Below are 18390 nucleotides of genomic sequence, written 5' to 3' on the forward strand. Positions count from 1 at the left end.
ACAATCCCACACAGCAGGAGTCTAGTTAGTTATGGCACTGCTCTGTGTGTGTGTGTGTGTGTGTGTGTGTGTGTGTGTGTGTGTGTGTGTGTGTGTGTGTGTGTGTGTGTGTGTGTGTTGGAGCCTGAAAAGTCAATACAATGAATACACCCGCGTGTTTGTTCAGTTGAAAAACTGCAGATTTGTCTTTGTCTCACTGCAGGACAAGTGGATAATAAATATAATAATGAAACTGCCTTGGCTCTTGACTAATATTCTTGCTGATCAAGCCAACTTCCCACAGACCGCAGGTCCCACTGACCTAAAATTAGGTCTCGAAATACCCAAATAGGGGATTCCATTCTGCTCACTGGTTTTACCTTGCTCAAATTTGTCTTAAATACATTTGAGCGTTGCCTAACGGCTCCAATGAACAGCTATGTGTCTGCCCCTATGTATGTATGTATGCATTTTAAAAGCGGGGCTTTTTAAGTTTTTAGTAAAATCCAAGCCTACAACACCTTCAGATATTTAAAGACCAAAGTTAGGACTATGCAAGGCAGAGGAGTCTCTAAGCTGCAATACACATGGTTAACTTTCATGTCCTAGATTGAATAAAGAGTCTGCACAGTGCACAGTCTGCACACCAAATAATTGATGCTCCCAACTGTATGTTTACTAGCGGTAACGTTTTGAGCCGAGGATTCGAATTCAAGTCCCCCGAGCAAGTTCTTACCGGGTAGCTACAAAGAGAGCATATTTGGAAAGGCAGGTTGTTTCCATTTGAGTTTCATGCAATACCTCTTGACAACCAGTAGTGGACTGGTCCCAGCCAACAAAATAACATTGTATTCACTAACATCATGTTATGGATTGCAGTTTAAGGCAGTGACGCACAGAGCAATCTTTTATGCGTCTGTGATGATGGGTAACATTGTGAAAAAGCAACTTCTATCTTGAAGCTTTAATCACATAAAGCTCCTCTAGACTATGACAGGAATAATCATAATAGATTCTTAAATCTTGCTTTACTCGTTTGTTTCTGGGAAGGTTGCCCATTTCAGCCTAATTTAGTCTAAGTTCTCTCGATAACATGTCTGTACGACAAAGTGTAAATCAGACTTCACACTGCCCCAATAATTGCCTAATTTATCACCATCTTAATGCAGGCAGGCTCCTAGCACTACACAGCTATTACACGTTATTACATCAGATTCAAAGTTTTTACAGTTGACAACAAACAACAGTTCAGAAAACACGTTTTACAACATTGATTGAATAGATAACTAGAAAAAGTGCCCTTCTGGGCACAGGTCTCCACCAGGTTATCCACAGATCCGTGCAGTTAGAGGTAAAAACACTTTTTGGCCAGTTATAGCGCCACCTTGAGGCTGAGTTGAAATTGTTCATGTGGCATTTTGTCCTGGGCCTAGTGGGAATGTGGGTGCACAATTTCATGGAAATCACGCGATGTGTTCATGATTTGCAGCATTTTGTTTGAAACTGAGCACTCCTGTGAACTTTGGAAGCCAATCTTAACCAATCAGGATGGAGTCTGAGAAATCTGAAAGACCGGTTTGGTTGAATGGCTCTAGAGAGACTGTGTACCAATTTGCGTGATGTTTGGACAAAATCTGTAGGTGTACTGTGCAAAAACTTGTTTTGCACAAAGCGGCCTCCTGGTGGCGCTATAACAGGCCGTTCTGGAAAGTTTGGGGCAGAGGTTCATCGTTGGCATCCAGGGAGTGTGTGTGCAAAATTTGGCATCGACCGGGTTGTTTTGCACAAAGCGGCCTCCTGGTGGCGCTATAACAGGCCGTTGTGGAAAGTTTGGGGCAGAGGTTCATGGTTGGCATCCAGGGAGTGTGTGTGCAAAATTTGGCATCGACCGGGTTAACGGTGGCCGAGATTAGCTGTTCACGGACACACGGACGGACACACAAACGGACGGACGGAGTGCAAAACATACTCTCCCCACATGCCTTCGGCCTGGTGGAGACAATTAGACAGAAAGCAATGCAGACAGCACGGATACAGTCAAACATTCGGGCTAAAAGGATAACACAAAAAGGTCCCGAGAACTTGTTTCCATTGCGGTCCTATGACATCAGCAACGGATGACCTTTGCTACAGTACATTGACTGTCTATTTGTTGTCTCTTACACAACAACCAAGCTTTCTGTTGGCATCTTTTAACCTTTATTGAGCTGTGGGCCTGTTTTAGACCTCAAAACATGCCTCAGACCTGACATCATCTTTAAGATTTTTGAGGGGTGCTAGCCCCTCCTATGGCACGGAATGTGAGGATAACAATCACACCCGTGTGAAGTATGGGGTGCTCTCCTCGTCGTACTTCATCATGACATAACATGTCGATTTGCTCAGACACATATGACGTACATTCTCCATTCATTGTCAATGGGAATGTGTTTGTGCTTAAAATGTACTGTAAATTCTACAAACTGTTAATAAATATTTCAATCAATCAATTTGTGTAAGACGAAAATCTACACTAATAGCTGAATATAGGAGGGGCTCAAAAAGTGATGACAGAAAAGAGAAGACGCCAATTGCGATTGGGTGAAATGAGATGATGTATAAGAGCGCCCCTCACTTCACAAGGGTGTGATTTATTTTTAATTGAATCCAGATTTATTATCACTGCTTTTGCCACTGTTGTAACAATATTTAATTGAGTGCGTTTTCCTATGCCATCCAGCAGTAGCCAATGAGCGTTCAGAATGGAGGCAGATTAAGAACATCACCAGTCACTTATCCCACTTTTTTTTTTTTTTTTAATCATGCGTTTTTTGTTTTGTTTTTTTAACTACACCTGGCCGGTCTCCATTTCATACACAATGCCATTGCCTATATTTTTACGTCGGATATATATGTTGTGTCATCAAGAGACAGCAAAACATTGTGAACAGCAAACTAGAACATTCCAATGGACCCCGCCAGGAGACTCCCAGCAAAGCAGAGCAAATGGTACCAACCAAGCATAATCGTCTCAGAAAATGAAAGTCTGTCAAACTATGGAAACACGTAACTCCACAGAAACGAAACCGTTGCCGTTTCTCAATCATATTCCAAAAGCTTATTTTATATTTATTTTTCTTCAGCATCCATCTACATTTAAAGCCTTCAATACCTTAGTACAAAATTTAAATTTAACGTGTTGAATGTGTGTAACATATTTCAAAAACAACGATTAAAAAAAGAAATAAAAAAATAATCCCCCCCCCCCCCCCCTCTCTCTCCGTTTCTAGATAAACCTCTCTCACTCTGACTCTGCCTGTCAGGGCTTCCGAAGGAGCAGCACAGATGTGAAGGCTTTTCTAGCTAGCTAGCCACCGTTAGCTCCAAGTTGAAAACAATGAACCCTTCTTGGACCTTCACTACTCGATAAAGAAGGGGGGAAACGATTAAGTTGCTTGTGGTCTGCAAGTTAAGGGCGCAACTCCACAATTACCCTAATAAACAGTTAACATAAACCGCAACCAGTCAAAAACAAATGAAACCACACGCTCACTGGCGTTAGCCTAGCTGGCTAACAGACGGCTAGCTCGTAAGCTGGTCAGTTGAAGCAGTTACTTGTGTCGTCGTACGGCGGTGTCGCTCACCCCCCAGAAATAGAAAATAGCAGATGTACAAGCTCACAACGCGCCGCGTCCATATATATTCTGTCTGAGGGAACAAGCTAGTCGAGGTACTGTCTGTACCTACCAGGGTTCAATGGAACAGCGACGGGGCAGCAGCACAAGATGCAGGAATTTTCCTGCTGGTTTTCTTAGGGCTGACGTCTCTCTATCTCTCTCTGCAAGCGGACGACGGCCGGGGCAACTTCGGCTAGATCAATGTAGACGCCGTGCAGAATAATGTTGAAAGCATAATAATCACACAACACGCCGTCGGGCTGGAAAACAAAGTGGTTGGTATGTGTGTGTGCTGTGTGCTGCCTTGGTTCCTGTTGTTTTGCAAGTCGGAGATGGGATCGGATGCCCGTTCGTTCGTTTCGTTTGCGTTGCAGGCAGCAGGTCGCTCTTCACACACACACCCACAAGAGATGGAGCCATAGGATGGAGCTGATGTCCCCGCCTCCCCGTGGAAACAGAAACACACGCTCACTGACACTGCGCGTGCGTGCAAGCATACACACACGCGCAAATGCCAGCCATTCGTATGTGTGTACCGATGTGTGTATGCTCAGGCTGTGCGATATGTACGCTCAGGCGCTCTCACAATTTGACTGTTTGACACTTTCTGTCAGATACAATGCAACCCATTGATTGACCATATTATTATTTAACATTATGAAAGCAGTTAAAATACCGTAGATGAATGCATTGCAGTGTAGTGTACTTGTTTTCCTTTAGCCTCATGATGATGACACATCTTCATCCCCGCCCCTTTCCCCCAGGAAACTGCATATAAGGGCCTTACTTAATACTGTATATGTTTCCTTTCCCTTTTACCTTCCTACATGATTTCCTGTTTTTTTATACATGTTTGATGTTTGTTTTTAGTTCAATGTTTGTTTCACATCATCATTACATCACCTAATCAATAAGAGCGCCCCTCACTTCACACCCGTGTTACAAGTGTAATGCTTTATCAGTGTGTCGTCTTTATCAGTGTGTCGTGTTAATAAATAGGCCTACTTCTCGTCTCAAAAATAATTATCTCATTGAGCAATGAACAAGCGCCAATAAAGCCCATCCTTTATCAGATTCAAGTCACATTTATTTGTATCTTAATCTCTGTTACAATCTCAAAATGACTGTTGCATTTTTTCTTCTCTCTCCTTCTCTCTCTGATAATTTCTACATAGGCCTAAATTACTACACACTTTTACTGTTTTGCATTATTTCTAGGTGAGTATATCATGGAATCAGAGCAGGTGGAAGTACTCGGATATTTTACTTTAACAAAAGTAGAAAATAAATGCAATTCATAAATATCCGACATTTTTAATGTAGCCTAGATAACATAAAACATAAACGTATACTCATTATGCAGAAAGGCCCATTCCCCAATTATTTATACACCTTAATCATAATCATCATATTCTTATTTGATCTTAATCTATAATAATGTATCTAAATTTAATCATTTAATCTCAATCGGCAATGTACCTAAAGATATCCAATAAATGTAGACAGAGTAAAAAAAAAGTGAAACCCCTAAGTAGGCCTACTTCTTGCAGCCTTAGTTGCAGCTGACCTTTTACAGTCTATGCAGCTGACCTGCGGAGTTTTCCATATAACAAGTGAGCAAGCATATACTACCATCTAGTGGCGAATCTCAGAATAAGGCGTAACACTTTCTCACTGCTCTCACAAACTGCAGAGGAGAAGTAAAGAACGGTACGGTATGACAAGAATAAACAACATTATTCTCTTATTCTTTTTTTTACACTTTACATTCTTTGTAGGGGTCTCCCTGTCTCCCCAGCTTTTGAATACATTTCAGGTGGGTTGCAAACTTGCAACCCATCTTCACCCAATGAGCTTTCAACCCATTTATCATTGTATTACATTACAGTTCTAATTGCGTCTACTTATTTCTATTTGTGTCATTACTTACAAATGCACTTTTCTCAATTTCAGAGTTCTGTAACCTAAAAGAGTTGGTAACCCTACCCTTGGTAACCCTACCCGAAAATTAGTTTTCTGTTTACTAAAGAGCTGAAGAGACAGGGTTATTAAATGTCTTACCTTTAATATGTATAAAGGAATGGAAGGAAGTGATGTAGTCAGTTCTAGACAGTCTATTGCTTTATTGTTTTACACTGAGTGGAATATTTAACTGCGTGCTGTTGGTGGGTCCATCCAAACAACTACCCTCCAAATTGGTTACCAAAATTTAAATAGAAAAACAACTCTAACCCAATTATACAATTATACAATATACATTACACTAGAAAGTCCTAAGATGAATCCATCCTCACTAACATAAAGGCTATATTGGTCTATTTACAAAATAATAATAATTAATATTATTATTATATTTATATATATAAGATATAAAACAAGAGTAATGCACATTCTTGGAAACAAAAGTAAAGAAAATGTGGTATGGATTCTGTTTGGTGACAACAAAACAATCAGAACTGTCATGATTACAATGTTTATGCATAGTGTACAAAATAACACACATTTGAAAATATTGATTCGATATACAACAGGATAAGTAATATTATAAAACTCGTCAACCACTTAAGTTTCCATACAACACAACTCAGTCAGGAGGACAGATAGATAGCCAAACGTATTCACTACACCTGAATTGACCTAGTCTATTTAGGTCGAGTGAATATAAATGGCAAGTGAATAATGTCAGCTAAAATGGTGCACAGCGATGTGCATTGTTTTGTACAGTGACATACAGTAAGGACAGTGAGTAAGGCTTAATTTATACTTAATCGCACAACAGTGACACCATCGTACTATGGAGTATAAATTAGACTTAAGATAATTTATTTCTTTTGTCTTTTTACACAACAAATGCTGGAATGCTTAGCCATAATGGTTCCATTTGCCAAGGTATCAAAGCTTTCTGAGCTTCACATATTGAACTTAACACTCGTTTTGGGGTCAACAGTACTAGGTAGTTCCATTTCTGTGGATAATGATCATGTCTAATCTATGCCCTGCAATTTGAAAGTGACAGGATTTTTACAAGATGGTTGCTGAAGCCTGATAAACCTGGCTGAGTAGTATAGCTTGACACATCTGCCTAAAACACACACACTTGCACGCACAGACATCATGTAACCCCTGGATTATATGTAACAAGACGCTGACTGACTCAAATATAATGTTGCCCCAAAACTGACATCTATACCAGACATTATGGGGTTGAATTCACAACTCCTGCCTGCCTCTAAAACCAGCAAACAAATGTGTGGCTGTTCAAATTGCTGTGGCTGTTGGCGATGGAATAATATCAAACAAACTGCCATCATTATCATATCTAACAGTCTTACAATATCAACAGAGCATTTTAAAAGGGATAGTTTGTTTGTTCCTTCAAACATTAAAAATGTACCTTGAGAGAAGTACAACGATCCGATGAAACGGCACGTTGCATTTCGATGCGACTTCGACAAACCCAAGAGCAATTTGAACACCGACCAGGCTATGTCGTGTCTTATCTGCTATTTGACAAAATAACTACAGCACAGTTGAAAATAGTGGAGAGGTGAGTGACAGTAACTACAGCGTGGCGTGATGGCCACCTACAGTACAAGAATCCCAGGTTACAGATAGTTACAGATATCTCTTAAATTGTGTCATAGATGTCAGACAGAAGAGAGATAGAAGTACGGCTTCTTGTAGGTTATGTCTTGTACGTCACCAATTAAAAACAAAACAAAAACACAGTCCCGGGGGTGGTGTGACTTTTCTCCGTCAGTCTGCATGTGCTGGAAAGCCAAAGGTTTTAGGCTTCGTAAACCCTGCAAAAGAAGTGTGTTAATGTCTCTGACTGCAAATATTGCATGCTCTGGTAATCAGAAAAAGAAACATTTAACCACCATGTAGATAGATTAATGCAGGACAGACAATAAAGTATAGGATATGACACACTCATGTACTGTATAGTGCAACAGTTTGTAGAATTAACATTCATCAGGCAGCATACAATACTGTTACTGAGAGAAAGTTCTTTACATATTGGAGTTCATTGATATCTGTTTTTGTCAGCATTGCAATTATAAAACATTATGTTTCCCCATATCCCCCACATCCATCTGCTGTATAATTAGGATTAGCTTTCTTTAAAATTGCAGTGGTCAACCTGAGCTGCTGCAGCTGTATTAATTTGATATTGTGTGTGCACTCCCTCCATTGGCTTTGCGTTTAAAGGCTTTAATTTTCACCTGTAATCTTTACTATTACAGGTGAATCCCATCGGGATACAATATATCTTTTACACTGAGGCCCGCCCTGTTCAGGGTCAGGGAATACATTAAATGACATTAAGTATACTGTTGGGATTACCTGTGTTTATCCTTCCAGATGCGGAACCATTTGACCAGGTTCTTGGTGCTCTGAAGCTTGGGATGAAGACAGTACTCCTGACCTTTGAACCGTGACACATTTTCCATAGTTACGCTGGGGAAATGAGAGAGAAGAGAAGATGTTAGTGTCAGTGTTACATACAAATATGAAGTCAAACTCTCTAAATACTGCAATACAAAACCAAAACCACAATTATTAATTATACAAATGTGGTTTAACTTACATTTAATGTTAGTTAAATATAAATATATATATTTTTGGTTTCGGTCCTACAGAGCCACCCTGTAAAAAATGTGCCACATAGCATCACACCATGTTTTTTGTTTTGCTAAAAGAAAAGAAAAAATAAAGTTTTAAACGTGAAGCCAAATTTAGCCTTCAACGTCCAAGCTCTACTGAGTCTTTTGAGTCTGGCTGTAGCCAAGTGAACCTGGCTGTATGGGAGTGCTGGGTGCACAGGGCAGCAGTAGAGACAGGCTGCCTGCATGTGGCACATTCAGGCCGAGCAACAGAAATGTGGGAAAAACACCAGCCTCTCCACGGTGCCTTGACATCTAGTGAAACAGTCAATGGCTGGCCAAAACATAAGATATGAGCTGAGAGGAGACCTGACTCCTGTTAAAAGATGCATTCAACACTAGCGAGTCGATTTGATTGAGGGGGCTTTTTCCACTTGTTTTGCTGCCCATTCAACTGTCATTTCATCTGGTTATTGAGCTTTTATTTACACACTTCAGTGGGCTTTCTAATGAAGAGTTATGCCATGCTGTGTAAGTGGGGGTGTTTTGAGAAATAAGAGAGATTGGGTAATGTATGTCAGTGTGTGTGTGTGTGTGTGTGTGTGTGTGTGTGTGTGTGTGTGCGCGCACGCACGCGCATTATTGCCATGTGATTGAGCTAAACGCACACTGAATGTTTGCCCATAGCTGCTTGGGAAGGGTGAAATCTAACCTAATTAGTGTGTTAATTTACGCTTTAGTTTCTTCTCATTATTATTCACCTGTTGCAGTGAACATCCAACCGCAGTGTTGGATGTTAGCTAGCTACTTCATGCACAGGACAATCATGGCTGAAAATGTAAGAGTTAATTTTTAGAGTTAGATAATCGCGATTTTACTGTGTACTAGGGACAGAGAGAAAATTAGGGACAGAATAAAAATGGACAGCATGGAGTAAATTATTAGCGATAACAAGAGAGAAGAAAGAGACAAAATTAAAGTAAAAGTGGAACAGAGAGAGAAAAAGATAGAAGAGAAAGATGGCGTATGATGAGAAAGAGAACAAAAGTGACGTAAATGATCGTAGTGACAGCTAGAAAGAAAAAGAAAGCAAGAAAGAGAGGGAGTGAGTGATAAACAAAACATGGAGACAAAGAAAAGAGGTTTGGGGGCTCCCAGTGTGTGTGTAGGAGTGGCCCCTCTGAATGTTAAACTGAGTGCCATAAGCCACTGGCTTCAACTAGAGAGAAAGAGAGAGAGCTCTCCTTTTCTTTCTGTCTTTCCGGAGCCTGCTGGGGCTCATTTTTCATTGGGGACCAGTGGCTGGTGGCCACCATCTAATGCTAATAGACCAGCCTTAAATAAGAGCTGTGTGGCGAATGCTGTGTGTGCGGGCGTGTGTGTGCGGGCGTGTGTGTGCGCATGCGTGCGCGTGTGTGTGAGTGTGTGTTCACACTTTACACAGTAGAATCCTCAGTGTTCATTTAACTCTGAGAGTGTATTTTTTTTTTTAATTAAACCAAGTGAGTGTGTATAAAAGTAATTGCTAATGTTAGTATTGTTGGTATATCACAAATATGTGTAATACATGTCATTACTTTGTTAGGTTATTTTTATATGAGAATTCTACCTAGATTTACTCTGTAAGGTTACTCTGTACTGGATACAGAAGCTTAAATTCATTTCAGCAATGCTAAAATTACATTTGCATTCAAACATCGCCCAGAAAATCTGTTTTCTCTGTCTTTGCCCACTGGGTTCTTTGTGTAAGTACTCCGAGATACCAGCAGGAGGCAGCATAGTTTATTAATAATTACAAAAGAAAAGAGATGACTTGAACACCAAACATTACTCCAGATTAGATGACATAACCCTAAAATCTGTTGCACAGTGATCTAGGCTTAAAAGGAAAACCAGCCTCAAAGCAAATTCATAAGAAAGTGAGGAATTCTCTATAGATGGATAGAATACTCCATCTATCTACCAATCTAATTGAATCTAATTTAGTCATTATTATGCCAATGAATTCCTCCCCACACACATTTGTGTTGTCACTGCTGTATCCTACCGACTACCTGCAAGTGAGGAGCCCCCACCGGTAGGTTGAAGGTGAGGAGCCCCCACCCTCCCGCCCAACGCTCCATGCTGACAGGTGCCGCCCCAGCCCATAGGAATACATGCACTGACAAATATCACCCGGCTCCCCTGCCCCGAACACGGGCCAATTGTGTTCGCACAGACATCGGACAATGCACCACAGTGGATTCAAACCCACAACCTCCATGGTGGTGGGCAGGGACTTTACCATGCAAGTTCTTGTTTCTACACAAAAAAAAAGACGGTGGTGTCCCCAGAGACTGAATGGGTTCCCAGATTGGTAAAGCATTGATGCATCAATAAACACCCATAAAAACATGTAGAAAGTTATAGAACCGTCCCAAATGGCAGGGTTACAAGATTAAACGGTAACCGAAATGCTCTCATCAAAACATGCTCGCCCTCTTTTTCTTTTCGCCGACCGCTCAGTGAAGCTGTTCTTGTATATTTGTATTTGTTGTACTCACGATAAGATTAGAAATAAATGTAGGGTTAGACATAGTTTTACTGAGGTTACGTTTAGCAATGAGGTTAGGTTTTGGCACCGTTTTACTGAGGTTACGGTTAGGAATTAGGTTTAGAATACCAGGTAGAGACCGTTCAGAGTTCACCAGAATCGTGCCCTGGGCGACTGCGTTTTGAGGCGAGCGTTCTGGTGTTCGATGAAACAGTACCCAGACTGAGCAGCACCCTCCATTATCCCCCAGCTGCCCCCTAAACAAATCAAAGCGAGCCTCTGATTGAGTGTTACGGATGTCGGGGCGCGGGTCTGCTATTATGTCTATGTTTGTCTGTCGTCTCTGCAGATCCGTCCTGCGCAGCCATTGGTGGGAAGCGTTCCCTACGCTTCACCATTGGCCGCCTACTCCCAATCCTGCGCGTCCAACCAGCGCTTCCACCCTGTCCCACCTGATGACATAAAGTCCCACTGAAGACTGTGTTCCGGGCCGCTGTCAGTCTGTAATTGTGTCTCTAGAGTAGAGTAGTGACAGCGCGCCCCCCGTGCAGGGAAAGAGTGTTCAACCTGTACAAATCTATCTACTAAGAAACCTCCTAAGAGAGAGTTATCACAAAGTGTTATATAAAGTCATAAGTGCTTTCATTGAACTGTGAATAACGAGCAGGTAGTATAGTGAGTATTTTCCATATTAGTATTCTCACTGTTATCACCTTAGCTAGTTAGGCAGGCACCTTCACTTGTACTTTTGTTTGATGGTAGGCATAAGATTAGAGTAGTCAGTCAGTTAGCGTTTTCTTTTGTTTACCAGTCAGATAGTCAGTATTGGGAGGGGTTTAGTATAGGGTGCAGTGTTGCTTTCTTTGCTTTTGGTCCTGCTCAGCCTGCTCACCTTGTTCACTATTGTTGCACATTTATTGTTTCACTCTGTATGTCACAGAAAAGTAATTGAATAAACAACTTTTGGCATCTACCACCTTGCCTTTTTCCATCATAACCACCCTAGGCTCGGTGAGCCGTTACAGAAGCATATAATTATCCATGAAAATGAATATGTGTGATACTATGAGTCATCTTAAGTGTTGACAGTAGGATGTTTTGATGCAGCTATAGAAGCCACATGGTTTAATGGGTGTGGGGGTGTTACAAACACAACTGGTGGAAAAGAAAACCTGTTACCGATATGATGACATGGACAGAAGGAGCAGTGACAGAGAGAGAGAGAGAGAGAGAGAGAGAGAGAGAGAGAGAGAAGTAAGCAAAAAAACTGAAAGACAGGCAGAGAGACAGAAAGAGAGTGATTCAAAGAGAGAGGGTGGATACTGGATGACAGAGCAATTAACAATAATGACTCACAATATCATCTTCTCCTGACAGAACGGGTGTTTGGGTTTGATCTCCAGCTTCTGAACATCCTTGTACCTGATCTTCGGCCCTTTTCTAGTGCACCTGCACTTGTAGGCTGCTGACAAATCAAATGCACCCATTTAGACTTACTTTCACAATCAAACAAGTAAATTGCACTGACGTAAAGATTCATGTGCATGCGTTGACAATAAATTGGTTTTTGCCAAAACACCACAAAATAATCTAAAATGTACATTGACAAGTGATTGTCAGAACTGAAGTTGATCCAAAACATCAAATACAAAATGTATCAACTCATCATTGCATTCCGATCTTATGACTACCTGCATACTTCAAAAGGCGGACAGTGTGTTCCTGCCATAAGGCATTGTAGATTGTTGACTGTGCTGGGGCCAGGAGGAAATCCATTTAATCAAAAAGTACCTTGCAACAAGTCAGCTAAAGGCATTTTATATCAGAAACGGAAATGCAATTTAATGACGACAATTACGGTTCTTAACTAACAATTTCCCTTTTCTCTTAAAGATCTTTTTTCTGCAATGGAGAAGAAACATCCACCTTTTGAGAAGTAGAATGGCCCTACAGGTAATATGATTTTGATATAAACTATACAATTTAGGTTGAATTTATATTCAATTCATATTCAACCAGTGGCGCAAGTTAGAAACTGGAGCTTTTAATGTAATGCTGACAAGTTTAAATTCCCACCATGGAGTCTTTACTCCCTCATGAGGACTGTGGTTTTGGCAGCAGTTACATATTATATACCCACTACTTTTTGCGGGTGTTTCATTCAGAAAATACACACCCTTTCCCTAGGTGGATTGCACTTAAATATCAAGTGTCAACCATTTTGAAATACTTCCAATGTAGTCTTCAGTCAAAGAGGAATTCTAGCTACAAGGCTTTGATTTGCATTTCAACAAATTATCAGGAGAGAAACTGATTTGACAGAATGAGTCTACATTGAAAAGAAAAGTAAATGAATAAAACATGTTTATGCATGTATTAATGTTCTAAGTATATTCTCTGGGGTCTGTTCTCGTTTTAAAATGTCAGTGGCTGGGTCCACTATCCTGCTGCTACCTACCTGAGTTGCAAGGGCTTGTGATGTGTGCTGTATGTGAACCAGTTTATGTGCTGTATGTGAACCAGTTTATGAGCTGTATGTATGTGGACCAGTTTATGAGCTGTATGTGAACCAGTTTATGAGCTGTGTAGGTGCTGCCACACTATATAAAGAGCCGCGCACGTTCTCGGCTGCGCACAGCTTCTTTTTCCGGGTTTTTAGACAGCTGGTGGATGGAAAAGTAGCTCCACTTCCGCGGACGACTTGCGCGACGGCCAGATTCCCGGAAACGCTCTTCTCCGCGTCAGTCGTCCACGGAGGTGGAGCTTAATTTCCATCCACCAGCTGTCTAAAAACCTGCACACAGCTTCTTCTGTCCGCAGCTTCTTTTCGTGAACCAGTTTATGTGCTGTGCTGCATGTGAACCAGTGTATGTGCTGTATGTGAACCAGTGCATGTGCTGTATGTGAACCAGTTTATGTGCTGTATATGAACCAGTTTATGAGCTGTATGTGAACCAGTTTATGAGCTGTATGTGAACCAGTTTATGTGCTGTATGAGACCAGTGTATGAGCTGTATGTGAACCAGTTTATGAGCTGTATGTGAACCAGTTTATGTGCTGTATGAGACCAGTGTATGAGCTGTATGTGAACCAGTTTATGAGCTGTATGTGAACCAGTTTATGTGCTGTATGTGAACCATTATTTTGGGAATAATAAGAGGGCTAATAAAAGTTACAGGTATGGTGTGTGCGATATTAATTGTGAGATTACCATAATGACGGTAATCATTAAAGGACCACTTTTCAACCTATCTTCATATAATAGGTCCTCACTAATAATCATGATAAAATGGCACGTTTTTTTCTACTCGGTCTGTGTCACATAGGAGGGCTGTGGGCAGTTCAGAAACCCACCCAACAGTGACATCAATGGAGAATCCAAGCTAATAGAAACTGCAGGCTTTCTAGTCCTGAAAAGTTGCAATGCGAAAATGGAAGCCATCATTCTCACGATAATAAACCCTGCTAGGGTCCATTTGTACACTCTCAGAGTTACAGACCCATAAGGGTTCATTTTGGTTCCAAATCATTTCCCTGGGGACCCCCTGGAACTGCTTCAAGGACCCTGGGGGACCCCGAACCCCACTTTGGGAATCACTGCTCTATGTAATCTGATCTTTATAGTCTGATAAACTATTCTCACGTAAATAAATCTTGTTTAAAAAACAATCTGCCTAACGATGATGTCGCACTGGTGGTCGTGGAAGGGTTTCTGAACTGCCACCAGCAGAGTGAGTGTGTGTGCGTGTGTGTGTGTGTGTGTGTGTGTGTGTGTGTGTGTGTGTGTGTGTGTGTGTGTGTGTGTGTGTGTGTGTGTGTGTGTGTGTGTGTGTGTGTGTGTGTGTGTGTGTGTGTGTGTTTTGATTGATTGAAATATTTATTAACAGTTTGTAGAATTTACAGTACATTTTAAGCACAAACTCAATACAAAGACTGTCAACTGTGAGTGGACGACCCAATTAAGCATTACACTTGTTTACAACAGGGTCCACATTGTTCAATTCATCAAAACATTTAAAGACATACAAACATTTAGAGACATACAAACATTTAGAGACATACAAATAGACATTTCTGTGTGTGTGTGTGTGTGTGTGTGTGTGTGTGTGTGTGTGTGTGTGTGTGTGTGTGTGTGTGTGTGTGTGTGTGTGTGTGTGTGTGTGTGTGTGTGTGTGTGTGTGTGTGTGTGTGTGTCCAGCTGATGGTCGTTAATGTCAAAGCAATGCTGTTTATGCACTGTCAGTCTAGGGCCTAGACTGACTCTAGGCCTACATCTATTCTAAGGTGGCATATACCTGTATAGACATATTATCCTGCTCATTACTGTGCAGATATATACATAAGTCTTCGTGTTTGAGCACAAAAAGCATTTTGAGAACCCAAAAATGTCCGTGCTTTGCGTGCACACTGTGCGGGCCCCCCCACACACAATCATTCTACAGTTGTGGCCCACGGCCTAATCTAATTGAATACCCCTGATCTAAATGCTTCCTTCATAGTACTACTACTACTAACTACTACAAAACATACATTAACCACTCCAGCCCTATAGGCTATACGTGTACTTTGTCAATTTGAAAATAGCCAATCTACAAGCTCACAACAAGCTCTATTTGCAAAAGATTTTCACATTATAGACATTTGAAAACTTGAAACAAGGACATTTTTTATATTGAGTTGGCTACTTTTACTTTTGGGATTTATTTTACTTCAGTACTTTTAATCTAGTAAATTGTGAATAGCCTACCAAACGTTTACTTGCACCAGAGTAGTTCTGTAGTGGTATTGCTACTTGACAAACCTATTAAAGATAGATAAATAATAATCGATAATGCCAGAGTAGCCCATAATAGGCCTATGTATAGCCTATATTCCTTTTTTGTTTTTAGGGTAGGGAGGGTGTTGAGAAAACAAAAAGTGGTTTCATAATGTTGTGATTAGGCCTGCTGAATATTCAAACATTTGGCCCCACCTCACACTAATGCAGTACGTTTGGACAAGAAGCACTGTAGGGCTACTGTAAATGTAAGCCAAATTAATGGACAATAAGCCAAACTGGCAATAATATTATTAAAAAGTATTAATTATTTATGATTAACCATTTTGGTTCAGGGGGAACTTCCCACTGGGAAGTGTAACTGGATGAATTCCCACTTGATTTTAACACAAAAAAATGTGTTATAACTCATTTTAACACTAAACTATTAAAAGTCGATTACCATAGTGCCAGCTGAATATAACCAGTAACATATTTCACACACTTTACATTAGAATGACCCTAGGCTATGTGAATTGGTGAAAAGCGCATCGGTCCCACCGCCACTAATGTTTCCGTTAAGTCAAGTGACCGTTTGAATTTTCTTAACTTAAAAGTTAGGACAAAATAACCTACGGGTTTACCTTCTGCGCTCAGGAAAAATACAGCAACAATTAGCAACAGTAATGCTACTGTACACCGGTGCATCTCTTCTGATTGGGGAGGGGGGTATGAAAAAATAAAATCTTCTTCAAACGTTGACCACCCAGCCGGAGTCTCCGTGGAAAATGTCACAAAATGTTATATCCACTTGCACGAGTGTTCGCTACGCTTAGCAAAAGTAAGGGAACAACTTGGGTTGTTTTGTTTCTGCCTTGGAATTCCACTGGAGCGTTGAGCGACGCGTTCTGTCCAGTGTCCAGAGAGTGTTTTGAAAGAAAACGTCACTCGCTTCTCTTTCGGTCTCTGCTTCTCTCCTCTTTACTTCACTCTCCGCTGTTTGGAGAGGCAGGCAGCAGCTTTTAAAAAGCAGCTCGCTGTCCCCTCCTCATTAATATGCACGGCCAGGCAGCGAATCAAACACTTAGGGCTCCATTTTCGTCACCGCTAAACCCCTTATCCCTAAACTTCTTTGCCTTTTTATTGTTTTACTATTTTGCAAAACATTTTTGAATAGTTAAAATGGCCAGTCTACAAGCTCACAACGTGTCAATGCAGATTGGCTAGTTGAACTATTCAAAAATGGTTTTCAAAATAGTAAAAAAAAAAGTTTAGGGATATGTGGTTTAGCGGTGACGAAAATAGAGCCCTTTAGCCTGCGAGAGAGAAAGTGGAGAATATGAAAAAGGAAGGAGGGGTGTGGATGGAAATATACAAAACACACACACACACACAGAGAGAGAGAGAGAGAGATATCTCGGCTTGTTTGGACAATAAATAATAAAGAAAATAAGAGTGGCAGTGCAAAAAGATAATAAGAGTGGCAGTGCAAAAAGATTATTATATATATATATATATATATATATATATATATATATATATATATATATATATATAATAATCTTTTTGCACTGCCACTCTTATTTTCTTTCTTCTTATGCCAAAGCCATTCACCTCTTAACACAATTACTGATAATAATCATTAATTTACCGTGAGTGGAGGGTTCATGGTTTAAAGCAGGTGCTAAACCACTGAGGGTACCAGCCTATAGGTCAAGTGACCGGTGGTGTCAAAAGTACTCAAATGTTTTACTTAGGTAAAAGTATATAAATACTTCAATATAGAAATACTCGTTTAAAGTCCGGAATTCAAATTGTGCTTGAGTAAAAGTATTTTGGTATAATTCAGAAGTACCAAAAGTACTTCTGAATGTATAAAAATCTTTTAAAAATAGCAGTATTGTATTGTTTTGTGAGCTTGTATTTTCAAATATATGCTAGCGAAAATAGGGCTGAAGTAGTTGATGTATGTTTTGTAATATAATAATAATAATCAAAGTCTACAAAGTAACTAGTAAGTAATAACTAACGTTTTAAAATAAATGTTTGAGTAAAGTATGCGTAAAAGTACAATATTTGGATCCGAGATGTGGAGTAGAAGTAAAGGTATTGGAAATTGGAAATAGGCTATTTAAAACTACAAATACCTCAAAATTTCACAGTACTTAATAAGTAAATGTAGTCTATACTTGTTTACTTTCCACCACAGCCAGTGACCATGAGATAAACATGAGTTCCTCCTTGATTGTTAATCAGAGACTTTCGTTAATCCGGTGTGGTAATAAATTCAATTTCAGCTTCACCTATATGGCTCACGGTCTGTCTGTGGTCATGATGCAGGGGGAGGAGGGAGGGAGGGAGGGGGGGGGGGGGTTACGGGTTAAGTGTCTTGCTCCGGGAACACTGGATACGTAGACATGGGTGGGTCAGGAGGCCACCTTCTCATTATGAGACGGCCTCTCTTTACCCACACCCACACCTCATGACCTCAAGACCCGGAAAGGTCTCGAGGTTCTACAGTATTGCTTTGTAATAATGGTCACAAATTAAAAGGGAGGAAAACTACAAAAGGGACAACATCTGCATTCTATGTTGCTCCATTCTTTGTAGCCTACACTATAGGCTATTTCAGTTTATCTTGTCGTGCCGTGCAAAATGAAATTATGGGATGCAACCTTTGTTTCCGTTCTTAAAGGATTCCGTCCTTTGTGTCACTGTGCTCTATAAAAAATGTATGAATAAAAGCCATTGTTGTTCAGAGGATGCCAACAGACTGAACCTTTGGCCTGTAAAAGATAGCCCTGAGAAGAGGGCCCGACCCTTCCCACCTGGGACGCACTGATCACAGAATCAAACAAC

General features: G+C 40.6%; 1 protein-coding gene across 2 annotated transcripts; it reads right to left on the reverse strand.

The window, feature by feature from the left end:
- Nucleotides 1–4991: 4991 nt before the first annotated feature.
- On the reverse strand, nucleotides 4992–16542 carry cxcl14 (chemokine (C-X-C motif) ligand 14). 2 transcript variants are annotated; one of them, XM_083785794.1, is made up of 5 exons: nucleotides 16176–16542; nucleotides 12132–12237; nucleotides 7983–8096; nucleotides 5222–7438; nucleotides 4992–5186 (listed from the first exon to the last, which is right to left on the reverse strand). In XM_083785794.1, exons 1-4 carry the CDS (start codon nucleotides 16237–16239, stop codon nucleotides 7423–7425), a joined length of 300 nt encoding a protein of 99 aa, XP_083641920.1. In that variant the 5' UTR covers nucleotides 16240–16542; the 3' UTR covers nucleotides 4992–5186; nucleotides 5222–7422. The 2 variants fall into 2 exon arrangements, with proteins under 2 accessions (XP_083641920.1, XP_083641919.1); XM_083785793.1 differs by having other exon boundaries at nucleotides 4993–5186; nucleotides 12132–12240.
- Between the last annotated feature and the right edge of the window lie 1848 nt (nucleotides 16543–18390).

The sequence above is a fragment of the Protomyctophum parallelum genome, assembly GCF_964188405.1.
Source record: "Protomyctophum parallelum genome assembly, chromosome: 16".
Classification (NCBI taxonomy): Eukaryota; Metazoa; Chordata; class Actinopteri; order Myctophiformes; family Myctophidae; genus Protomyctophum; species Protomyctophum parallelum.